This window comes from Tyto alba, unplaced genomic scaffold (assembly GCF_018691265.1).
Source record: "Tyto alba isolate M040663 unplaced genomic scaffold, T.alba_DEE_v4.0 Super-Scaffold_2, whole genome shotgun sequence".
In the NCBI taxonomy this organism is placed as follows: Eukaryota; Metazoa; Chordata; class Aves; order Strigiformes; family Tytonidae; genus Tyto; species Tyto alba.
In genome coordinates, this window is record NW_024881282.1 from 15090188 (window position 1) to 15117114 (window position 26927).

The 26927-nt window shown below is 37.6% G+C and overlaps 1 protein-coding gene across 1 annotated transcript in view; it reads left to right on the forward strand.

Moving 5' to 3' along the window:
- Positions 1-3425: 3425 nt before the first annotated feature.
- Positions 3426-26927, forward strand: part of CEP126 (centrosomal protein 126) — a 40921-nt gene continuing 17419 nt past the window's right edge. The window contains exons 1-5 of the mRNA XM_042792729.1: positions 3426-3550; positions 4458-4583; positions 14983-15128; positions 16463-16568; positions 22057-22255. Of these exons, the coding sequence (XP_042648663.1) occupies positions 3465-3550; positions 4458-4583; positions 14983-15128; positions 16463-16568; positions 22057-22255 (663 nt within the window). The 5' untranslated portion in view covers positions 3426-3464. The remainder of the gene's footprint in view (positions 3551-4457; positions 4584-14982; positions 15129-16462; positions 16569-22056; positions 22256-26927) is intronic.

Genomic DNA, 26927 nt, shown 5'->3' on the forward strand with positions numbered 1-26927 from the left:
TTACACATCAAACATATACATTTTCATGGTGATAAAACAGTGACAGATTTTCTTATATGATATTTTTGAGCACTGGTATATATTTGATATTGAGTAGTCTGGACTACTTAAAAGAAAAACTACTATTAATCGATGTTTTCATCTTATTACAAAGGTTTTCATCATTAAAATGAAGGTGTTTATATTGGTGTGGTGGTAGTGCACTAGAACAGGCTCTGCAGGCAATTTTAGAATATGTCCTAAAAGCAAATTCAAAATAGAAACTGAAAAATATTACTTTAAAGTAATACTTTGTATTACATAGAAAATTGTTAACCAGGAGTATAGCAGCAGTCTCTTGGTCTCACTGGTAGCCCATCTGTAGAAACACAGGTATTGAGAGTGAGACAGTCATTCAAATACACTGATTTTTATCCCTGAAGGATGTTAAAGTACAAAAGAATATCCTGAAAAGGAAGAAAATTAAATGTTGTCCACAGAAACTTCATTAAAGCTATGAGGCACTTACAGTTTTCACACACTCAAATTCACTATTTTTTTATCTTAAAAACTGGATCTGATATTTTGACCAAAAAGCAAATTATTTGGAACGCTTATTTGGAAACTTCATAAAGGTCCAACACATCATCAACTGCTCATGCACATTAGAGAAATTAAATTGTTTGTGATCTGTCTGAATAAATGAAACCTCCGTTTCTAACACACCACTGGGAGAGACACTGTCTAAAAGATCACCAGAATACACTGTTCAACATCACCTTACACTGGTACAGCCAGAAAATGTTCTCAATTTGTCTTGATACTGTGGATTGTCTCCATCCCTGTCTGAAGTTGGAATATACTGGAAATAGCTTTTGCTACAAAGAGATTCAAAAGCAATTGGGAGAGGGGGGTTAGTACAGTTTTAAATCCAGATTTTAATGCAGTTTTTAATCCAGTGTTTTCTTTCAAATTTAATAGCTAAAGGGCACTATGCACCTGTACTTGGCCTCTCCTTGAGAGGAGCACATTCAACTGCCTGTGAAATTTTTAACAACTTTGGTTCTTCCATATCTCTCAAAATCAAATTTTTAATTTGTTCTGAAGTACCACATGGCACATCATATTTTTCCAATATAAGATTTACTAGAATTTAACTAGTGCATCAGCTCTCTCAAGAAGATGCAGGTTGTGATCCATAGTTCAGTCTCAGAAAGAAAGTGAAAAGATTTTCATGGCTACTCATATATGTCATTAAGTGGGAACAAACAGTTTTTATTCCTTCCCTATGCACAGAAATAGGAAGAGGTCAGAAGTTTCAGAAAGGAATGGTTAAAATGGTCAGAGTGTTGACTGAACTTGTCCCATGCAGTCACCTACACAGTTAAACTGAAGTCTGGAAGAAAGCTAAAGGGCATTAGCAGATTAATCCCCCACTGGATCAAGAAGGAAAGAAAAATGTGTTTCTGCAGCAGCATAGCTATGCTCCAGCCTTCAAATAGGATTTGTAATAAATTCAGATTCTATCCCACAAAGATTTAAGAGCTGATCTTTATCCTTCACTGGAATATCAGTCTCCAGCCCACAGTAAAACTTATGAAACTTCTTTCAAACCAGCTGCCAGAGTGGGACCTTCCATTTTGTAACCACTTCAGATCAGGCTGCTTGCTGCCCCAGAATAATCATAGTTCTGAAATAGATGGTCCTCAGCTAGTCACTTTCTCATCCCACAGTCTTAAATTAATCACCAGGAGGAATTATCGAATAACTGTGAAGGAGGGCTATGAGGAAGAAAAGGAAAAGGTAAAAAAACCCAGAAAGATACATAAACTCTATTCTTAATTCTAAATTTCTGGTGTCTGAGGTGAAATTGTGAGTTGTTTTGGATAAGAGTAAAATTTGCAGTAAGTCTAAAGAAGCTCAAATTCTGCCAGCATGAGTTGACTATGAGCTCGAGTCCTCCTAGGTGTGACATGGGCTCAAATGCTGCAGTTGTTTCCCAGCTCTGCATCAGTCCTGTTTGTATGACTCGGTTCTCTATATTGATAAAGATTTCTACTACATCCTGCATAAATCACTGCATTTTACCAGGCAAATGGGAATTTTGAAAGTGTATGTGGGTTGAAAACCACACAGTAGTAAAGTGACAACCAGTCTTCTACCTGCAACACTGGAGAGATCAGATTGGGCAAAGAGATGGTGAGTTTGGGGCTCGTATTCTGAACTAGAGGTGAAAGACTTCCATTTTAGGATCATCTTCTCAACTGTGGTAACTGGGATATTATAAATATTAAGCACATTTGGCAACCTCAGCATCAGTGGTCTTGACTATAAAATAGTAACACCTACTTCATAAACTGTGCTACAAACGGGGGGGTGGGCGGAGGTGGTGTGTGTCCATGGAGAAAAGTATTTTACAAATGCCAAGTACTATTTTTACCCTCCTACTCAAAGACATAGAACAGCTGCACACTGAAAAAGAGAAGAATTGGTTTAAGCTCAAATACAACAGCCAAGAAATGTCTCGCCAGGAAATCACCAAGGCATTTAGCCTTTTGCTGACAGCTCATCCAAGGCACGGCAATATCCCAAGACAACACACCCTGCTTTGCCTGAAAAAAAGTTCTGCAGTTTTAATAACTTTTTTTTTTTTTTTTTTTACTTTGTGTAACTTTACTTTTTTATATACTTTTTATATGTTTCTATAGAATTTTATACAACTTTACTTTTTTTTTTTTTTTGTATTGTGATTTTTGCACCCTGTGCTTAAAAAAAAAAAAAAAAAAAAAAAAAAAAAAAAAAAAAAGTTTATCCTGTTAACTCCAAGTCTTTACCGTCAACAGATTTAACAGAAATCCGCAGAGAGCTCTGCAAACCCACAAGCAGCAAATGGGCTCAGGGAGGCGTTTCGTTTGCCGTGCAAAACAAATGAGAAACGTATTTGTTTGGATAACGTTTCTTGCTTGTTTGTTTGTTTTTCCCAATGGCATCCTTTTATTTACAAAAATGCAGAGAGGATGGAAAGCCCGGTGAGAGCCAGGCACCTCGGCTCGGAGCCCGGCAGCCGTGGCCCTGAAGAGGCGGGCAGACACGGAGGGTACCCGGCGGCGGAGCGGGGTGCCCACGGCGGGTTTCCACGCCGGGCCGGGGACCTCCCGGGACCTTCGGGGTCCTCCGGCCCCCGGCGGGAGCGCTCCCGGCCCGGCCCGGCCCCACCCGCCCCGTCCCTCGCGTCTGGTTTGAAGTCGAGTAAAGGCAGCGCCAGCCAAGCAGCCACCGCCCCCTCAGCCGCTCCCCCGCTCCCCTCAGCCGCTCCCTGCCATCCCCTCAGCCGCGGCCCCGCCCCGTTGCGAAGGAAGCGGCGTCTCTGGTTGCTACGATGGCGGCGACGCGGCCAGGGCCGCGCTGAGGAGCGGGCCGGCGCCCGGCACCCGGCACCGGCCGCGGCGCGCTCGGGTGTGGGGGCTGCGGGCCCGGGCCGCCGAATGGCGCCCAGCGGGAAGGGCCGCGGGGGCCAACACCTCGCCTGCGGCCCCCAGGACTGCGTCGGTGGGAGGCGGCTCGCTGCTGTGTATCCTTCCGCGGGCTCCGCCGGCGGTGAGGGGCCGGGCGGGCGGTAGAGCGGCTCTCAGGCGGGCTGCCTCGGAAAGGGGCCCCCGCAGCGCGGCAGGCCCTGGCGAAGCGGGCGCGTGGGGCTGCGTGGGGCCCGCGTGGGGCGATGGCGGGGGGGTAGGGGCGGTGGGGGCACAGCCCCGCGCAGCCCCGCGCAGCCCCGCGGTCAGGGATCGTCTCAGGGGTGGCTTGAAAAAAAACTTTTACGTTGTTTTGTTTTGTTTGTTTGTTTTTTTCCAACTGCTGTGGAGAAGTTGACTTCTCGTGCAACTTCGGGGTTTTCTCGTTCTGCCTCTTCTAAGAGACACTGCCATTGGGAATTGTATTTCCCATCCAAACTTTTTTTTTTTTTTTTTTATAATTTAAGTAATAAACACTGACACAAGTTATAAACTCCACCTGTACAGTGTTACTTAAATCATTACTGACGTGATACAGAACTGATTTTGATCTGTGGAGAGCTTTTACCCAGTGATATTAATGAATTTCAGTGTAAACAACTAATTCTTCAGATTGGAAGGGACTGGTTTTACAATTGAAACATTTTCCCAGCAATACGGTATGCATATGTTACAGATTTAGGTAAGAACAGAAAAATGTCTCTTCAGATAAACAAAGGTGTGATTTTTCATCTGCTGATACCATAAAAGATGAGTGAAAAGCCTCTGCAATTACATTTTTTCTTGATTAACATATACAATTATAGGACCAGCTGTTGTGTACTTAGTCAAAAGGCATATCAGTATTTTGTATCTAATGGATAAAGTTCGCCATTTCCCAAAAAGGTATATAAAGTCAGTCAAACAGGCTATTATATCTTTTAATGGGCTGTTTGGTAGTTGCCATTGTCCTTAACGCATTATTAGGGACAGAGCTTTCACATTTCATTTTGAACGGGATTTAGAAGAAGAACGTCAGGCATTGAAAGAAGATCAAAAAATATGTCGGAGTAGGGCACAAAAATATTTAATAGAGACAAACAGAAGAAGGAGGTAAGTAACTAGGGTTCCTTTGGTGAGAGACTGTAAAAAAAAAAAAAAAAGTCAAACCCTTGAGACAGTTCAATGTATTCTTACTATTTGCATGTTCACTTTGTTAAATAGCCTCACTGCTTTATTCTAGAGGGATCTAGGCTGAAAAGTTTCACCAATACAATTTCTTGCTATAGAAGGAATAAAATATAAAAATAACAATATTCTGATTTACTCACTATTTTTTGGAAATTCACTGTAGTCACCTCTTTATGAAGTAAAGGTAAGTAGCACTTTCATCTTGTGGCTCTGATCTGCATTTCTAGTATTCTTCTGGTTTTTATTAGCTTTGACAGATGTGTGAAAAATGCATTCAGGTGTCCAGCACAGGTCAGCAGGCAGGCAGTTATTGTTGCCTTCTGAAGTGTATGCTTTTCTGTCCACATGGCATAATGGCTGCACAGCCTCCCCTTCATGCTGGAGCATTGGGCTCCCACTTCCGAGTAAACAATGCAAAGTCTTTCTAGTACAGGATTATATTTGTAATAAAGTTATTCTGTATTGACACAGAGCTTTGAATTTCTGTCTTTCTACATACATGAGAATGCAAAGTCATGAAGTATTCTGTGACAAATGGTTTAAGTAAATTAAACCCTGAGATGTTTCAGTGAAGTCCTGTGAGTAGTTTAATAGGCACGGGGGACTTTTCCCTAGCAGTGAGATTGTTCTTACGCGTACAGGAGACTCGGCTGTGTATGCTGTAGAAGCAGATCAGTTCCTCCTTGCAAGCCCCCAGCCTCGGACCGGGTTCCCCTGCCTAGTGATAACTTGTTAATGCTTATCCCCCATAGTTCCCCTATCAGATGATTTCTGCTGTACAATGTTTACTTATTGAAATATGATAATAACTCAGAGTCAGTAGATATTGTTTATACTGCCATTTTAGCTTGACAGTATGTCCTGGCAGTGTAAGTTTTGAAATGTAAAGAAAAATGGAAGAGGAAGTGTAATCACCTGAGCGTGGTTAAAGACTGTGTGCAACCCACAACCTTTGCAGATAATAAACTGAGTCTCAGCTGAAAGATTAAATATCTTATTTAGTTTTCTGGAACAGTACCTCTGTAACACTACGCATCTCAGATGAACACTGTTTATTGTATTACTGGTCTTGAAATATTATACTCTAATATAAAAGCAAATACCAGACAGCCTGCGTATTTTTGACAGACTGGTGTAGTTAAACTAATACTCGTTGATACATGAATACATTTCCATATGTATTTCATTGCAGCCTTAAGAAACACAGTGTAAATCCAAGTTACTCAGGTGAGCCAGTTAAAAATTTAGGTACGGTATTCATAAAATGAAATTGTTTCCATTTGTGATAATTGAGAATGGCAGAACTATAAGCACAAGCAGTTCAAATGGAGGACTGTGGTGACAAGTCTTCCCCTAATAACTGAAAAGGAGTTGTCTAATGTTGGAAAGGTAGTAAGTGCATACAGTATTAGTAAGCTGTGAAATATAATTCAAAATTAAAGCATCATATATATGGAGGAAAGTAATGTGGAAATAAAATGTTCCTTGAAACTGAGGGGTTTTTTCCTCACAGTTATGCAGGTAGGAAGTGACTAATCAACCATCAGGTCATGTCTCAAATCTGTATATGAGCCAAGATCCTTTAGCTTTGTAACCCATGTAAAGGTGTTGGCTGTAATGATGGTATCTCAAGGGTAGAATGACTTCCTTAAACTCCACATTCTACCTGGCAACACCCTAAATTTTCCCTGACAGGGCTTACAGGCATGTATCAGAAGTTATTCTTGGCACTTTTGGTTTATAATTTCAAAACTGAAATTGTTTCTTTCATATTTTTTTTCTTTCAACATGTGGAGAGTAGGTGTGAGTGCAGTGTGAAGTATGACAAGTCTGTTTTCTACTTCTAACCTTCACACAGAATGGTTGAGGTTGGAAGGAACCTCTTGAGGTCATCTGGTCCAACCTCACTGGTCAAGCAGGGCCACCTAGTGCTGTTTGCCCAGGACCAGCTTTTGAGCATCTCCAAGGATCAAGACTCCACATACTTTCTGGACAACCTGTGCCAGTGCTCAGTCCTCACAGTAGAAAAAGTGTTTCCTGATGCTCAGAGGGAACCCCCTGTATTTCAACTTGTGCCCATTACCTCTGGTCCTGTCACTGGGCACCAATGAAAAGAACCAGGCTCCATCCTTTCTGAACCCTCCCTTCAGGTATTTACAAACATTAATAAGATCCTCCCCGAGATTTCTCTTCCCCAGGCTGAACAGTCACAGCTTTCAGACTTTCCTCTTAGGAGAAATGCTCCAGTCCCTTCATCATCTTCGTGGCCCTTTGTTGGACTCTTCCTAGTATGTCCATGTCTCTCTTGTACTGGGGAGCCCAGAACTGGACACAGTTCTCTAGGTATGGCCTTACCAGTACTGAGGAGAGAGCAAGAATAACCTCCCTCCCTCTACCCACTGGCAATGCTTTGCCTAATGCAGCCCAGGATACCATTGACCTTCTTTGCAGCAAGGGCCCATTGCTGGTTCATATTCTACTTGGTGTCCACCAGGACCCCCAGGTCCTTTTTGCAAGGATGCTTTCCAGCTGGGTGGCCCCCCAGTATATGTTGGTGCCTGGGGTTGTTCCTGCCCAGGTACAGGACTTTACACTTTTGTTCAACTTCATGAGGATCCTGTCAGCCCATTTCTCCAGCCTGTTGAGGTTCTTCTGGATGCTAGTACAACTCTCTGGTGTATCAACCACTCCTCCCAGTTTGGTGTCATCTGCAAACTTTATAAGAATACAGTCTGCCCTGTCATCCAGATCATATTTGGTCAACAGCTGCCTGCATATGATCCAGCAGTGTGCCCAGGGGACCAAGAAGGCCAATAGCATCCTGGCTTGTATCAGAAATAGTGTGGCCAGCAGCACTAGGGAAGTGATTGTCTCTCTGTACTCGGCACTGGTGAGGCTGCACCTCAAATCCTGTGTTCGGTTTTGGGCCCCTCACTACAACAAAGACACTGAGGTGCTGGAGCATGTCCAAGGAAGGGCAATGAAGCTGGTGAAGAGTCCAGAGCACAAGTCTTATGAGGAGGAGTTGAGGGAACTGGGGTTGTTTAGCCTGCAGAAAAGGAGGCTGAGGGGAGACCTTAATGCTTTCTACAACTACCTGAAAGGAGGTTGTAGTGAGGTGGGGAATCAGTCTCTTTTCTCAGGTAACCTGTGATAGGATGACAGGAAACGGCCTCCAGTTGTGCCAGGGGTGGCTTAGATAGGATAGTAGGAAGAATTTCTTCACCAAAAGGGTTGTCAGGCATTGGAACAGGCTGCCCAGGGAAGTGGTTGAATCACCATCACTGGAGGTATTTAAAAGACATGTAGATGTGGCGCTTATGACATGGTTTAGTCGTAGTGTTAGGTTTGCAGTTGGACTTGATGATCTTAAAGGTCTTTTCCAACCTAAATGATTCTGTGATTCAATGATTAATGAAGATGTTAAACAGTACTGGGCCCAGTATTGACCCCTGGGGTACAGCACTAGGTAGTGGCCTCTAACCCGTCTTTGTGCCACTAATCACCATCCTCTGGGCCTGGCCATGCGGTTCACCTCCCTGTCTGCTAATCCAGCCTGTACATCAGCAGCTCGTTCTTATGGGAGACAGTATCAATAGCCTTAGTGAGGGGTCCATGTAGACAATATGCACTGCTCTCCCCTTAACTGGCAAGCCAGTCGTTTTGTACAACTTTATCAAGTTTAACATATCAATTTACACATTATAAATTTAATGTCAACCTTAAATTTATAAAGCCCCTCCTGAAAAGTAATAGCAGTGAATTCCCTTTAGCAAATAGATCTAGGGAAGATATAGCAGAGCTTCTGTTCTATTCTCAATCTTGTGACATTTAGGACCATTGTCTTTGTATTGCATTGTGGAGGAAAACTTTCTGTGGGGTTCTTTTGTGTTTTTTTTTAAGAGCCACCACCAACCTACCTTTAAACAAGGTTATATCGAGGCTGAGTCAAAGTCTGATAGCCTAGTGCCCATCACTTTTCAAGCTAATGAGAACTGCATATGCACAGAGCTTGCAGATTGAGGTGTTCTGTCTTAAGGCTTTTCTAAATGTACTTGTAATGAAATTTTCCCTGACAGTATTGTATTGATCTGTTGCCAATACCTCTAAAATTCAGCAACTTCAGCATTAAAAATATTAAATTTCTGACCAGATGTGCTCAGTTAACTGGTTTATTAGTAGAAGACAAAAACATTACTTGCAGAGAAAAAAGCAAGTATAGCTTTAGAAAAGAAAGTCTCGGTAACTTAAGTCACAGATCTTTTTCAAAATGAATACTTAGAGGAACACATATCCCTATCTGATGCCATCCGTTTCTTTGAATCTCTTGTACTGACCAAGCTCCTTAGTTTTGTGTTAACAGCAGTACTTCAACACAGTGAAAAAACAGCCTACTGATTACCTTTACACAAGTTGTCTGAGTATCAAGAAAGTAATTCCTTTACTGTCTCACTGATACGTGAAGCTGTAATTTCAAGATCACCTGAAGAATTAATTATGCTCCGGGGCAGTAGCTGACAGATATTTTGTTTAAATAACAATATTCTGGAAATAAGAGCTACTGGTGAAGCACATGCTTGATGTAAATGAATAGGATATCATATTTTGTGTTTATATACCACACCATAAATACCAGCTGCCAATTTTCTGGGGACTGTAGCCTTCCTGCTATTATTGCTCAGTGCAAAATGTGCATCCTATTTTACTGTGATGTTACTGGCTGCAGGTAGCTGGTTCATTCTGGAAATGCAATTGCCTATATGCATTTTTAAATAAACCTTACAGTCAGCTATGTTGGTTCTGCATTTTTAATTACCTTGAAATCTGAATACCTAATCCATCTGTTGTAATTGGAGAAATAAATGCTTTCCCAATTTGAATCAGTTTCAAGTCTATTCTTATTACTGTTGAGTTTTCAAAAATAGTTTATTTTCAACATATGCACAAGCTTTGTGCTCCACCTACTGGCTGATTATCATTGATTATGTAGTAAAAACTCTTTAAATTATTCATCAATATTGCTGATAGAGAATGAAAAGCAATCTAGTGCCAGAAATATAAGAAAAAATGCTAGCATTTGGTAAACAGAAGGGCAAGGTGTTAAGAATTTTGTATTGCTCTCTACATTAGAATGAAATTGTGGAAAGTGGTGGTCACTGTAACCATGTAGACATGAAATGCAGTATTGCCATTTCTGGTAACAGGTGACAGGACTGTACTGAATCTTGACAGATAATTGCCAAGCTTGCTCTCTCTGAACTTTTCTTGACCTGCCCTCAGCTTTGTCTTAATTGGCTCAGCTGTGACAGCAATTTTTCTAATTGAACAGGTGACTGTGGCTAATTTATTTTGCCTTTGTTTATGTTTTTATGGTATGACCATTGTTTTATATAGATAGCAGTGATAAGCCAGTTACTCTGTGTAGAGAATGAGATATTTATGACTCTAATGTAATGATGTAATGTAGGGAAATACAGGACTGGTATGACATCAGAGCCCTTGAGAGCTGGGGGTGCAGGATGCGGCCTAGAGTACAGGCAGGGGATGATAAGAGATGGTGCACAGGCTTGGCACTGGAGTTTCCACAGCTATAAACAACTCACTGATAGTCGGTTAAAGAAAAGCAGACCTAGATCTAGCAAAACTGGCTTTAGGGGTAACAAAGAGAACAAAAGAATAGCATGTAAGATATGTAAAAGTCATATATATGAATTTTTGGAATACTTGACTGTGGAACTGCAGATTGATGAAGAACAAGCAAAGGTATAAAAACATGTTACCATATACAAATATTACTCCAAGTGGATCCTGAGGTGAGGAAGGAAAAAGCATTAACATGAACATCATATTGCTCCTGGTGAAGGGAATCCAGATGCTGACAGCTCACCATAACACCCCAACACCACCAGAATGAAACTGCCAGCCTTGGGACACAGAAAAGCAATGGAAGTGTGAGCATCAGGAGAAGGGATAGAAACTCAATGTGTCAATAACAGTTCAAACTGCTTTATGACTATCATTGAGGCTTTCTCTGTATAGAAGTTTTCTAACTGTATTATTTTTTTGATAACAATTATATCTGGATTAATAATGATTACACTGTTAATATTTGAAATATGCTAACAAAAAAATTCTTGGCTTTATATAAGGTGTGCTTACTCTTTGCCTGTAAACAAGATTTGGAGTGTAACAACCAGTGGATAGTGTGGGCAGCCCTCCTGTGAACCTTTGGGGCATTTTGGAGGACAGACCTCTGTGACCCCTTACAGCATTGTAAGGGTTGGTCCTTCTGAAGACCTTACAGCAATTTGGGGCTGTCCTTTTGTATTCAGCATATGATAATCAAAGAAGATGAGGGAATAGAGTTAATATATGTTCTTATGGTCCTGGTAAGTATCTCACTTAAAGAAAAAAAATTATTTATGGGCAACATCCGCAGATCTTTTTAAGGATGTAAGGTGTGTTTCCTGTTTGCCCATGAAGGGGATTTTAAGTGTGACACCCCATTCTAGCCTTTTCTTGATCTTGCTGTTGTCATTATGTATAGAAGTACCGTCCTACCTCAGTTTTAATGTTACTGTACACTAGTTTGCAAATGTGATGTAGTGATGGATGAATAATATCAACTCACTATCAAAAGGTTCATTTCATAGCATTCCATATACAATGTATACATTCCTTTTTTAATTTTCATCCAAAGCAGTAGTAGGCATTTAGTCCACCTGGGAATGTAGCATCCATCACTTCACTGTGAAGATAATTTAATAAAATTAGCCAGGAAATAGTTCCACCATCTAGTCATACTGGCTTTAACATAAAAATACTTCCACATAATGTCTGTATATGTGAAACTGCTAAATATTTTAAGTTTCATATTCCAAATTCACTATAAACATTTTGGCAGCCGTTTCAAAAATTGCTGCACCACTGTGTTCTTTATAGTAGACAGAAAAGCTGGGTTAAAAAAACACTGGTCAGGAAATTCTTTTGCTAACTCTCCATCTTAAATCTATACTCTTTTGCCAATGTTACATATGTGATATGAACCTAAGCTGGTGGCTTAAGGAGAGTGGATGAACAAACATTTTCTTTAACTGTTTTTCTGTAAGATGTCAATGTGCATTTGTAAAATTATTTATTTTACATAATGCACCTGGGTATCACAATTTACATTCTGTGAGATCAAGAAGTTAATGGTGCAGGGTTCACTGAATATCTTTAATGAATTTCCTTACATTTAAAATAAGATCCTTTTTCTCCCTCATGTCTTAATCCAAACCAAATAGTGATCATGATGAGCTGTGGTGAAAAAGACCTCTTGCATCAGCATTTGGACTTACCCATTTCCAGCTATATGAAACAACAGTCTTTTTTTTTATGCCAGTTATTAGGAATGTGGAAGAGTGCAGCTAAGTCATACTTCAAAATCATTTTTAAAAGAAATAAATAAAGACTCTGTCAGAATTTACTCTTTCCTTTTTGGAGTTATACTCTGGAATTACTCCAGGTGCAACGTTGTAGAATTTCCCACATGTCTGAATTTAACAGCTACAATTCAACTAAAGGCCTTATTGAGAAGCTTCTAGAGATATTAAGGGGATCAAGAAGAATGTGTTTAAAGTACTAACTAGAATAAGCAAGTCTGTTTCCTCTGTTGTGATTTCTGATTTCTTTAGTCAGGATAAAGATGTAAAATATTGAAGATTTCTGTATCAGATTTTAATGTGAGTGAAATACAGGAATACTGAAAGTTGACAATGAAATCTAGTTCTACTTTTTCAGTTCTAACTTCTGGATTGTATGAATAATTAGAGTTCCTGTGAAATGGTAACCAAATTGCAATAAGACATTTTATGTGGATATAGTTCTCTGCAGATATTTTCTATTTTTGGGGTAACTGCTTGTCTGGCTTCACCTCATGCCTCAAGTGAAGCCACTTCTACTTGATGACAAACTGAAGTTTGCAAATGAAACTTGCAGTGTTGGGATCATGTTTTAATTTAATTGTTTCTCTGCATAAGTCAGTCTTCTGTCTTATCCTTCATTTGAAGCTGTAGCATTTTATAACCTCATATCTAGAAGAAGAGTTAGCTTGAATTGTAGAAATTCACCTAGGTTTTTGAAAGTTTAACTACTAAGTGTCATTTGCAATAAACAGGTTATTAAAACAAAACATAAGCTACCATCTGTATACATTACAGGATGTAGTCTCAGCAGTTCTTGTGATACAAGACAATTGTAAGGAATACTACTGCTGGGAGATCTGCAGCTTTCCGAGAGGAATGTTTTTCCAAAGTAGAAGCAGTAATTGCTTATATTGTTCGCTGGCATTCTGATTTCTGACCTTGGAAAATATTAACCCAGAGTGCTACATACATTAGCAAAAGCAGTGGATCCTTTTGCACATTTTGTCTTTCTACTTGCTGTTGGCTTTTCATATGCTCCACCACTGTCTTTCTTGAGCTTAACATTGGTAGTACTGGAGGTGTAGTATTGAAAAAAGGAAGATGAGATGTGACACAACTTCCAGTTTCCCCTAATTATATAGAGAAGAGTTTTAAGGTGCACTTGATGGCAGGAATGCAAGTACATAGTCACTGTGCTTTAAGGTTTGAATAGCTGCATGGAATCGGTTTACAGTGCATTCCCACTTTTTTTAAAAAAAAGTATCTCTTTTGTCTTCAGTTTCTATTAATGAGATGTAAGAATTTGTCCATTAAATTGGGAAATCTCATTAATTTCAGTATCTTTAGACAACCATGCACATATGAATTTTCAAAATAGTGAAAGTTCCTTATGTCTCTCTCTGCTATGCTTTGGCTTCCAAGTGGATTGAAGTGGATATTCCTGTGAAAGTGTGTACTTGGGAATTACTTGGCAGTTTTCCTATTTTTCACTATTGTGCAATTACAGCCTTTAGATTTTCTAAAATAAAAAGTACCTATTTAAAATTATTTTTCTGTTTGCTTTCACAGGTGATCAGTCAGCACTTTGAAGGGATAATAGGGAGGGTTAAGTTGAACTTTTTCCCTGGAAAGCAAAGACAAGAATAATTCAAATAGCTTGAGTTAAGGAGTAGTTCTGTTAAGAAGCAGCTTTGCTCCATTAAATAAGACCTATGAAGCAACTGCAAGTGATTAAAGTTATGGGAAGGTATCTTACTGTGATGAGAGAAACAAAGAACATATGGCTAAACATTACTACCTTTCTTTCCACTGATGCTCGCTAGGAATGGGACCCTACTTAGTGTACTACTGACCTGTCAAATCACATTTCTAACACAGAGAACTTTAAAGTTGGGAAGCTCCCAGTTGTACTGATCCTTGCATGGCAAGCTTTGGAAGTTTGACTTGAAGAGTATTACTTTTACAGTCCAGGGATGGGACATCTACCACCTCTCTCAGCAACCTGTTCCAGTGTTTCACCACCCTCATAAAAAATTTCATCCGTATGTCTAGTCTAAATCTACCCTCTTTTAGTTTAAAATCATTAGTTAAATATGACTTGCCTACATAGGCACAGTGCCAATAAATTTACTGGGTATATTTCACTCAGGGAGCTAGTTTAAGTTTGCCAGTGGAAGTTGATGATTTTGTCAGCAGGAATAAAAATTCCACATACTGTGATCACACTTGTGCCTACCAAAAGAAAGCTTTGTGGTGATGTTTTTTTTTGATTAGAGCCTGCTTTGCTCTCCGACTGGTAGAAGGACACATTTAACGTATTTGATATTAATAACTGATTCTGTCAATTATAGTTTCACATTACATTTTTATCCCATTTTGTGCTACCAATCTTTCAGGAAGCTGCTCGACAACTAGAAATTTATACTAATTCTGATGTATTTATAGGAAAAAGCTGTTGTTCCTTTGTGTTATTTCTGAATAACAACTTTAAAACTATAACAATTTCCCCGACAGCTCATGAAAGGCACACACACAAAGCATTTGCAGTTCACCTTCCTATGGATCTGCCCATGGTGATACATTTACATGATAATGTAAAGACTGTGGTGAAAGTCACATTGGTGACAAGAACTGGTTGAGTCTGCATGTTAATTCATGTATAAGAAAGAATCAAATCTCTGGTTGAGGCTAAAAAATAAAAATATTATAGTGTGTCTCTTCTTCACCACCCACTGTCCCATTTATATTCAGACATACCATAAAAATCCAACTGCGCTGAAGTTTATAGCATTTGATTTATGGACAATCAAGCTTTTGTACTGAAATTGCAAACTGATAAGCCAGTAAGTTACTAATATTTTGGTAAATGTAATTAGAAAATATAGGGATGGTCTACTTTTGCTTCTTAAATACAGAGTCTTTGAAGAAAGACGGAAGCAAGAAGAAGACAAAGAACAAAGATTTAGAGAACAAGTTCTGCAGCAGAGGAAAATTAAACTTCAGGAAGCAACTGATAAGTTCCAGCGTGCTCATCTGCCTTTTTCTCACCACAAGCAAATAGGTTTGTAAATTAAAATTTAACCATTATTCACAATACAAGTGTTTTTCTATTAATAGAATATAATTGGGGCAAACAGAACAATGAACTTTACTCAAATCAATTGAATTCATATAAGCAACACTTAACTGACAAGAAGCTCAGGTCTGATAAATATGACAAAATTGAGTAGAAGGCATTAAAAATCCCCCATTTTTTTTTTTTCTAAAAATTGTACTGTGGGATATTTCATTATATTCCTGTCACAGTAAGTACATCACCTCCTTGGGATATTATGGCTTCCTGGGTTTTCCCCACTTTTTTCACTGCAGTGTGCTTATTGCTTACAATCCTCTGCTTTCACAGCTGGGTGTGAGATGTTACATGGCCACTGCAGATAATGATCTGCTCTTTAGACCCCTGAATATGAAATAGTCAAGAATGTGCATTTTGTTTATCCTTAAGCAAAAGCAGTCCTATAATATACTAATGTATTACGTAACTTTTGCTGAATTAGCTTTTTAAGCTGTTCTCTCGCTGCTGGGAAGTAATGATCACTTCAACTCAGTTCCTGCTTTCTTGGAATCAGTGCAGATTGGCAGGAGGTTTTAACAGCATCAGCCAAGTCTGATTTCCAGTCAACTTTCCAGTGTTGAAACTCTTAAGATATGGTATATTACTTAGGTATTCTTTAACAGATTTACTCTCCCAACTGCAATTGCGCCAACTGTGAGGTAATGTCTCTGACTTCAAGATCAAATGTCAGATTAAAATAACAAAATAGAACAGTACTGGTTTAGGGCTTCTTCATAGCTCTGCTGACAGCCGAGACTGTGTAGCAATATAATGAATCACATTTTTTTTTCTTGGTTTTCATTTATAGCTATTCTGCCTCTGCCACTTTCTACCCTGTTTTTACTTACTTGAAAGAGGCAACACCTTGTGCCTGTCTGGACTCTTTCTTTCTCCACTGATTCAATTATTAAGTTACAATTTGGCCTCTGTAAAATATCTGCAAGCTATAACTTTGGTTTAATGCAGGAGCAGAATAATCATGATGTAAAAGTAAAGTTAGTCCTGGATTTTTTAACCTCCTACTTTTGAACAGTGCATTCTAAAAACAAATAGCAAAACTGTTGGGTACATATGTTACTATAAACACTTAAATAGACTGGGGTTTTGTTTCAGGGGAACTAGAGATGCTCCAGCATGTCTAATGATGCTAATCCACTCAGTTTGTTGTAACAGCCTGGATTTAGGCTTCCAAACTTCAGAAATTTAACCAAACAATTTATGGTAAAATATTCCAATTTTTAAAATATTTTTTTCCATTGTGTTTTTTACTCTAATCCCTCTAGTCCAGACAAAAGCAGCTTTTCAGTTAGAAGAAGCTTTTGAACAAATTAAAGGATCAGTTTCAACACCAGGACTATGCTTGCCCAGCAGAAAAAAAAACAGCTTCAGGTAAACATTTTTGTTTGATGATTAAGGGAAGTAAATTGCTTAGGGTATTCAATAACCAACAGACAATTACTCTTTAAGAAATTGTAGGCCATTTCTCTTGTGGCAAAGAAAGCATTTCTGTGAACTGTTCCAATGAAGTATTATGAAACATCCTTCAGTTGTTTGTGTCCATTTGGTAAAGCAGCAGAGATGACATAAACCTATTCTCTTCAGCGGAATTCTGGGAACAGTTGGGGCAAACCTGGTCCCCATTCCGTTATATCCAGGCTCAGATTGCCATGGTTATCAAACCATCTGCTGTTCTATGAATTATAAAATATTATGTCTAGATGATTTCTTATTCTTATCCAGATTTTTTCTTTTTGACATTCAAGGATAGTTTAGCTTGTATATTCATCCCACGATCTTATCTTCTTTCCAGCTGTCATTCCTTTAAATTTCTCATCATCTATATGTATCCTGAGCACCCTGATAACAATTTCACCTGCAATTTAATTTTATATCACATACAGTTTGAATTTAATGCTTTTCACTCTACCCAAGCACTTTTTCTAAGGTACCTACTTATCACAGAATGTTTCTTCATGCATAGTTTATATCTGTCTGCTTTATTTGATCTCCTTCCTGATTGGCCTCTTTCTAATCTCTGATTTCTTTAATGTTTCAGGTCAAGATTCTATTTTTGTTGTTGCTGCTTTTGCTATTGCTATTATTATACTAATTATTTTCTGCATGCTGTAAATTGTGCAGATGTTCAGAATAGAGATAAATTCTGTCTAAAAGGGGTCTCCCTATTTTTGAGCTTCAGTGTGTTCTTCATTGTGATGTTAATATTCAGCTTGATTACATATCTACTGCTGATTAATACATGTTTGCAGATGATAAGCTAGGCAATTGAGCAATTTTTTCATACCTCTTAGAGCTAAATACTCATGCTATCTGCTGGTCAACATGTGTATAGTTCTGCAGCTATTACACTGGATTGACATAATAGAGGAGGATTGCATCAATAAAAACAAACAAACAAAAAAATCTACCTGCTAAATATACATATAAATTATGGCAAAAAAGTGTAGATGTTTCTGAACCCTGTCTCGGGGCTCCTGATCGTTTATCTCATTTCACTCATAGGTTTGATTAAGGACAGCAGTTGAGTGCCTTTTCCCCATGACATTTTAATTTGTTTCATTTTTCATCTTTCTTCTGACTGCTCCTTGTGCCTCAGGGGCTCACATTTTTCTTTCAGGACCTCTTCAAACCACTTTCCATCTCTTACAGTATAACATTGCTGTCACTTCATATTATATTTGTATAATTTTAAAAATTCACTATCCTGTAATAATGATAGTGTGTTCTTTTCCTGATTTTCATTTTTATAACCTGATTCCCTAAGGAAATTAAATTTATATATTCATATTCTTTTACAGTTTGTGTTCCCCCAGTAACTAAATTTGAGAGAGAGCTAAGAATCTCAAAGATAATTATATTTCTACACGTTTAAAATTGGCAATTGGGCAAGGAAGAAATTATTCAAACAAGTGACCCCAGCATGAAACAGATTTAAAAGTTTTGTCCATATTGACCTATTGGCAGGTCATAAGCCAGTTAGTACAGATAAGACAGCAGACAGGTATCTTGGAACCTGCCACAGAATTTGCTGCCTTTTCTCCAGCTGGTGACTAGGAGACTTGGATAGGAGCCGTGTTGGGTGGGTAAAGGAGGATGTAGAGAATATTGGGGGTATGGTAATGAGGCAAAAAGAATGAAGTTATCGCAGTACAGGCTTGTGTATAGGAGCAAGATATACAAATTAATATGAAATAAAGCTTTGCTTATTCTAATGCTAAAAATTTGTCTTCTTTCCTTGTAACAGAAAATACTCTATGCATTTTTCTCTGCATCTCACACAATCCCTTACTAAGCACTGATATTCAAATTGAACATGTGCTCTGCAACATAGATTCTTCTGGTCTGCTACAGAATATGTCAGTGCAGGGTTGCTCTTTCTAGTTTTGGTCTGGGAGCCATAGTTTGTGTGGGTCATAAAAGTGGCATTTCAGACTAGGTTCCAAAAATTGGTCAAAATTCTCTGAGAACAAATAAATTTCTTGCAAATCAGTACAGCAAAATAATCTTTGATACATGAAAGCATTTTGATAAGGTTCTCAAAAGTGAAAGTTCTTCAAAACTCACCAGTTCTGAGCTGTAAAGCTTTAAAAATGTCTTATAATCCATTTAATTGGAAATTTGGGGACAGCTAATAAGTAATTCAGATGAGGTAGTAGATCCCTCTCTGTATTTCTATCTCTTCTTACACTTTTATAAACACTCAAACCAAAAATCTGGTATCTTTAGAATTTAGCCTCCCTCAGAAATAGAATGCATAGAATTCACTGACAGTCCCCTTTTATAGGAAGAAATGAATACTGTATTAAGTATTCAAGATAAATATGACTGCAGACCCAAGTGGATATAGGTGAATTTTATCAGGTTCTAGAATTCATAATGTCTATGTTTAAAAAGTTGTTAAAAATGAAATTAAGCAAAGGAGACATATTACCTCTTCTTGGAGAAAGGCAAAAAAATCCTGAAACAGCTAACGAGTGAGAGACTGTATTCTGTGCTTGCAGTAGAGCTACTCTGCTTCTAGTAAGATTTAGTTGCTGAATGCTGAAACAAAGATTTTGGTCAACTCATTAGCCAAGAGGCATTGGGATGTGTGCACATTAAGTGTGTAAATGGTGTGCTGCTCATTGAACAAGATACATTTCCCTCTTTGTGTTTAAAAACAGTTGTGTTTTATTAGGTATAATCTTGGGATAGAAACTTAATTATGAAAAATCAAAACTGTTCTCTGAAAAAAGTTGGAATGTAGAAACTTTTATAAATATAAATGGTCTAAACACATAGATATCAAGAAAATTCTGCTCCCCCCCCTCCAAAAGAAAGAAAAAAACAACAGATTTTTTGAGGGCCACTTATTTATCAGTCTGGTCCACAATAACAAAGTCTTTAAAAATGGATAGGTGAACAAAGTTTTTGGATAGGGAGGATATCTCCCATTCAAAATAATTTCTAATGCAGTTTTCTGAGTTCTATAAATAAATATGAGAAGTTGTTCTCCCTTTTTTGCTATTAGCCATCTCATCGGAAATAATAAATTCCTTTTTAGACTCTGCCAAATATATATGTCTGCTTAGGTCAGTGCAATTAAGCCAACCTTTTTGGAGCATTGTATAAAATCTTCTGAAAAATAACAGTAATCTTGATGGGATGAAAGTTTCTGTTTTCCATTGTCCTAAAATTGTAAGTATTGCATTAAATACAGAAAAAGGTCTCATTAGACCATTTACCCATTTGACACATGTATTAAAAAGGGACTGATTTTAACAGGAAGTATAGTTTTAGATACAGGCAGAAGATGAAACAAATGAAGGCTCAGAAGAAGGAACTGTGGAAACTTAAAACTGAAGAAATGGAGAGAAATGAAGAAAAGGGGTTACTGAATTTCTGTACATATATTAGACATATAGTAGCCATCTCCATCTAGGAACAATACATGTTTCCTAGTAATGCATCTCTGCTTGATAGGCAGTAGTGGAGGATGAGGTCTGTGTACATAGTGTGTGCCTACACTGTTCAAATTTGCTCAATAGGGGTGCCAGCTGTTAAGGAAGATAGGCTTGTGTGGCATGAAATAGTCATATCTTCTTATAAATTCTTACACTGCGTATTGCCCATATATGAGAGGAACCATCATCTTCACCATCACCTTCACTGAAAATGAGAATGGGTAAAATGTGCATAGTAGATTATTTTGTCAAACAAGATTATGATTAAAAAAAAAAAAAAAAGGAAGTGGGAAATATGTGGAAGTATGATTTTGATATTTGATATTTGGTTGCATATAGACTAGAAGTTCACTTTTGCCACAAATTTAACACCTTCACCCAATTTAGTAATATTTAAGGGATCATGTTGATGCTGCTAAGGAACTATATAAGAGAAATGCATCCTGGGAATGTTGAACAGCATCTGAATATTGAATGGACAGTAAGGTTTGGTTTATTGCTCAAAATCCAGTGATTGTTGAGACAAAGTATCATTTCAAATAATGGAACTGATCAAGGTGGTAGAATAAAAGCTGGATCTCCCCTTTTTGGTGAAGGTATACCCATTTTACAAATAACTTCACCGAAAGTTTATACTGATAATTCGTTCTCCTTCTACCACCATTTGTAATCATTGTGGAGTACAACAAATGATCCTAAAACAGCGAGACGTAAGCTTGGTTTTCTCAACAATCATAAGGGTTATGGCTCTACTGAAAAGATGTGAGAACTCAAAGCATGGATCTGGTGAGAGATTTCTGTAAGTGCCACTTTGGGTATGCCAGCTCAAGGGCATTTAGGACCCTTGAACCAGACTGGAACCAAAAGACAGCATCAGTGTCTTTTGCTAAACTGTTCCACCTAGGCAGTCAGGCATAGCTGGCAACCTGGTAACAGTTACAGTTCCAGAAGGCTAAAGCTTGGTCTACCTATGAGCTGGTGGTTTTGGTGTGTGGGTTATTTTTACTATTTTTTAAGGCCTACCTTTAAAGCTACTTGTACCTTGTTTTTGTCATCCTTGTTATCTACCTAGTTCTTGCTTCTTGTTTTCCAAAGCTTGGTTCCTATCCCTATTGATCTTACCCAGCCTTGTTCCAGTACTATCTGCTTTCTATTCTTGAACACATCTTGTTCACACTCCCTGCCTTCCTAGTGTCTTATTGCACATTTTCCTTGTCATTTGGCTTCACATACTTCTTGGCCTGGGTGTCAACTAGCCCCATGGTTCTTGCTAATTCTCATCCTGTAGAAACCTGTGGTTTCCTCTATCTTAATTTGGGATCACCCTGACCATGGTACCCAGATACACTAGCTGATCAAAGATTTTTTTTTTTCAGGCAGCAAATACACATTCTTTAAAGCACCACATTACTGCTATTACACAACATCAGTAGGGTTGGGCTCCCTAGATACTACAAAGCCTTCTTGCTATTTGAAGTAAGGGAATATCTGACAGCATGAGTATATAGTTATCCTCTATGTAAGCCAACCTTATGGAAAAATAAAGGCCATTTTTCTTGGTTGTTTTGTTTTTATTAAAAAAAAAAAAAAACAAACCACCTCTGTGTTCCACTTCTGTAAATGACTGAACTGTTGGCTGACATTTTCCAGATTAATTCATCCTGAGGCAGTCACCCAACAACCCAATCAGAAAAGTCTGACTATTTATAAATAACAGAAGAGAAGGTTTAAAATGGAACGTGTTGGACAGTTTTAGATAGTACTAACAGCACCATCTGTAGTTACATACAGTATAGCTGTCCTTCACTTGCAAGGCACTTATTGATAATGTATACTTTTGGAAAGGAACATGTTTAAATCTGTACAGTTGACACATAGAAATAAGCCAATGTAATAAGTTATTTACTTGCATCAAGAATCACAGATGACACTTCATCCTCATCAGCATCTAGAAATGGTTCCTCCCATCAGAAGCAGATTTCAACAATGACTGGCTGGGATAAAACAATACAAGAGAGCAGTAGAACAAACATGGATACTAGTCGACTTCTCTTCCAGAAAAATCTGAAAGAAATGCAACAACTCCTTGAAAAACAGAATCTCAGCAACTTGGAGGTATGATATTTCCATGTGATTCATTACATGATGCTTCTTAAATGCAATAGAAAGTTTCTTGGATGTGATAAAAACGAAAGGTCTGTTAAGCACTCTTTACCAGGTCAACAACACCTGAGGGCACACTATACTGTACCTTACCAATAGATTATTTATAGTAAAATTATACATATTTTTCAGTAAGAAATCTTTAAAAATGTTTGTAAGAATATTTTCATAAATTCTTCAAAGGTATCTGTCATGTTGGCTTTCTTTCTGTGAATGTTAGATTTGTATGTCAGACTTCTTGGCTCGGAAGTAGCCAGCCATTAGTCTATCACAGTAGTCTTGTGACAGCTCCAAACTTAAATTGGCAGCTTGCAACTTCCACTTAAGTTCCTGCTTTGCTGATTGCTACAGCTCAACACAAAATGCTGTAGCAGTATCATTATGGTAGGTCAAATGTTGGGAGTTTTTTTGTTTCTTGTTTTTTTTTCCCAATGTATGTTGATTTCTTAGGGATTGACTTCAGGTCTCTTGAGATCCCTTTTTGTCATCTTTGGAAGAGATGAATGTGTTCCAGTAACAAGCCCATTAACTTTCTGCCTAAACTATTTTTTTGTCTCAAAATCAGTTTCAAAAGTCACTGTAGAAACACAATGAAAATAAAGAAGAACTGAGCTCCAAAGTGATTTCTTCTATCTGCACTTTAATTGTGATTTTAGGTCTGTCAGTGTTGTCTTTTATTTTGGAAATATTGTCTTCAATGTTGCATTTTTTGGAAACAAGAGGACATAATTTTGGGCTCATTCTTTTACTTCTATAATATTATCTACTGGTACCTGGACTTATGGAGTCTGAAATGACCTTGACTCTACAAAGCACCATACCTTTATATTGGTGATGTCTAGCAGCATGGGATCATTTGTGGCAATAGAGCAAGGGTTCTTCTTTTTAATACATATGTATGAATCATTTGTGAAAGACTGTATACAGTTCAGATATATTTTGAGTTCTTTGATATAGATGTTTTCAGTCACATTAATCTCTGTCTCTGTACCTACTTCATTCTCATTATTATTCATGAGAATCTTGAGCAGCTGATGGCTAACACAGAAAATCTCAACTGGAGTAAACTTCAAAAAGGTTGAGAAGACAGAAAGTACAGTTTGTACTGGCAAAGTTGTTGATTAGTGTTCACTCTTATTTCCAAACATAGCAGAAGAAAGAACTACTGGCAACTTGTAGAAGGCAGCTGATAAAACTGAATTTTAGATAACCACTTTCAAAGAAAATACAAATAGATCTAAGGTTTTGTTTTTTTTTTTTTTAATAACACATTTTTTGTTTCATGGGTAAAATGTTTGCAAATCCCTCCATAAATGAAGATGCTGAATTTGACAGTAGCTACATTAGAACATCTTAGAATTAGGGGAAAAAAAATGCAATCTTTTTGAGAAAAATATATTAAAATATTTTTCTTAATATATTGTAAGACAACTATATTTGAGTGTATTTTATCAAACACAATTATCACATTCTAATTGAATTATAGGGAAAAACGTGAGTTATGAATGATTTTTTACTTATAGTTTTTTCTAAATGTTATCATCAGCTTTGGACACTGCATATAATATAGGAATTTGTGTTTAGAAATGAATGTATTTTTGAAAATGCTTTGGTCCTGTAAAAAATTTTGCTTTTTTTTCTGGAATGTATTTTTCTGCTACCACTAGGGGTTGCTCAGATTCTTCCCTCTGATAGATAGCTTCAAATTGTAAAAATTTATATTTCAAACATTTGGACTTTCTTTCTTGAAATTGAATGCTTTGGACTCTGATTAGAAAAATAGTCAAGAAAGCTATTGTCATTGTTCTAAGGCCTGAGTGTTGGAAGTTTCATGCTTGGATTGTGTTAATGTGCAGGTGCATTGTGACTTCCTGTGATGTGAAATAGTATTTATAATACTTTTATAATAAAATTCATAATCATTTATAATACTCTTACTGACATGAATAGGCTTTAGTAGTCTTGTTACTGTCTGTTGTCCAAAGTCACTCCAACAGTGCTTGCCTTTCTGAAACGAGTGTCAAAGTATTTCACTGTGCACATGCTTTGCAGTCTAACCATCCATTGAGATCCTTTGACCTCTCTTTGTTTCTGTTTTTACAGGCCAAGCAGGATTATAAAGATTCCTAAAATTCTTTTCTTTCCTGCAGGGCAATAAAGTTCTATGGAGACCCTTACCAGTAGATTTGGTGTGTTCCCTGCTTTCCATCTGTAAAACTTGTGTAGTTTCAGCAGTAAGCCAAGTTTTTTAGTGATCCTTCTACCATTCTCCAAAATTATTTTATTTAAAATACTGAGAGAAGTCGATTTTACTTTGTGCAACAGTTACATCTGAGCCAGTACATCAAATTATTTTTTGTTATATGTCCATAAGTATGTTCCGTTTTGAAGAAGTTAATTTTAACTTCATTCACAATCAAAAGATTTGTTGCACAGTCCTTTCCCAGTTTTGTTGGAGGCATGAACAAAATCTTTAAGGTGGAGCTGGTAGCACAGTCTTTAGCTAAAGCTCCATTCAGATTTTCACCAAAAGACATTACTCCCAAGTGCTTATAATTTTTCCAAATGTTAACTGTTTATGTTGAAATTTTCCATTTCTGGCACCTGCTTTGAACTGAATGTTTTAGAGAATTTCCATTAAAATGGCTGAACTGTGACAAGGAGCAGTATTATTCAGATACATTCTGTCTTTTTCTTTTCATCACCTCTTTAATTAATGGCTATACAAAATTGTTTTGGTCAGTACAATATTTTTATGCTCTTCCAGAAAAATATATTATTCTTGAACTAAACTGTCTGATTGATGTAATATTTTACCTCTATTGTTTCAGTTTTTAAACAAAATACTTGGAAGTAAAAGTAAATTCACAAAGTAGGTATAGATTACAACATGGAGATTATATTTTCCTCTCCCCTCCTTTTTATGACCATTATTAGGTTATTCTAGTGGTATGTTCCTCTGAATGAAAGCAGCAGATGCTGCAAACACGTAGGTATGGACATTGCCTTACTTGCATGTGTGAGTTGATCTGTATGACTGCTAGCTCTTTGTGTTCATATGCTTTTGAGGTTGGACCGTGTCTATGAAGTGGAGATGTTTCAGGTAACTAATGGAAAAACTGAATTCATTTTCAAGTGCATTTGTAGTATGACTTATGACTGGAATGAGTTAAACAAGGGTTTCTTCTGCAAGATCTCTTGTATCAGTCTAAGTCTTCAGAGGCGTAGACAAGACCAGCATGGAAAAAAGGAGCACCTGTGTACAGAGTTTCTCCAGAGTGTCAAGAACTTGTAGAGTGCTCCAGGCTAGTTAGTGGGAAAACAGGCTCTTAAGGGGAGAATTTGGATAAGCCAGCATTGGAACTGAAGTCAGACTTGATTTTGAAGAGACCAAAGACTTGAAATAGATTTCTATGGTCACCCTGAATCTAGAAACATTGGCCATTTTTTTACTTATAACTGTGAATGTTAACATATTTTATGTGAATCACTTAAATTATATGACAAACTCAAGTGATTTCCCTAGTCATTTTCCTTTTGGCAAGATCAGAGAGATTCAGTTTTTATTGGCTTTCAACCAACTTTGCAATACACCACTATCTTCCATGTCATTTCACTAATCAAAAATTCACATTTGCTATAAAGGCAAATTGAAATGTATCTCCAGAATAAGTTATTTTACCCAAATACTCAAACTTGTTTGGGCTGTGTATTCCTCAAGACTAGGTTTGGGGTTTTTTATGTAAAATAGTGGTTTATTCCAAGCCTTGCTGTATGAAATGACATTACAGTTTTGATATCTGACAATCTAGAAGCTCAGTCACTTGAAGAGTGTCTTGCCTCAATTCAAACCCCTGCTTGAATAGATGATAATGTAGGATTGAAGCTGAAACAGCATCTTCAGTACAAAAGAGTTTGTTTCACAGGTAGATTCATACATGAATAAGACTTTGCTTGTGGATAAATTAGGATTCTTATACATACAGCATGGCTCACAAACCCCAGAAACAGGGAAATCAAGAACTGTCAGCTAATATATACTTGCTCCTCCTTTATAAGCATATACTTTTTTTCATAAGAATGACATACATATTAGCATGACTCCAGTTTTGATTTTACATTCATATACATATATATATGTATCTATGAAATATTTATATATAGCTATGCACTAAATTATTTATACCATACTCCATAGCTATTTTTGAAGTGATTTGTTTTACTGCAACTGAGTAGAATGTTCATAAATGTAGCTAAAGGAGAGGAACAGAGGAAAAAATAGTAGTTGATCTTTAGTTTGCTGCTGTTATGGTAATAATAAAATGTTTGCTTGCAAGAAGGGAGTGGAAGATAAAAAATTGGTGCATAGTGGTCTACCAGAATTCTATATTGTATTATGATATCTCAGTATTATCAAAGATGGCATATACTAATGTCTCAAGGGGATGTTGGGAAATGTATTGTTTTCTCATCAAGATTAAAGTATCACTACTCAGAGTAAGTCTACCCCTCTGAAGATGGCAGAGCTGTGTTTTGGGATCTTTTTAAAGAGATAAACCTTTTGTGAAGTGGAAAGCAGAACAGAATTTAACTACTTTTTTCTTCCAGTATTCTGCTTCTGTCC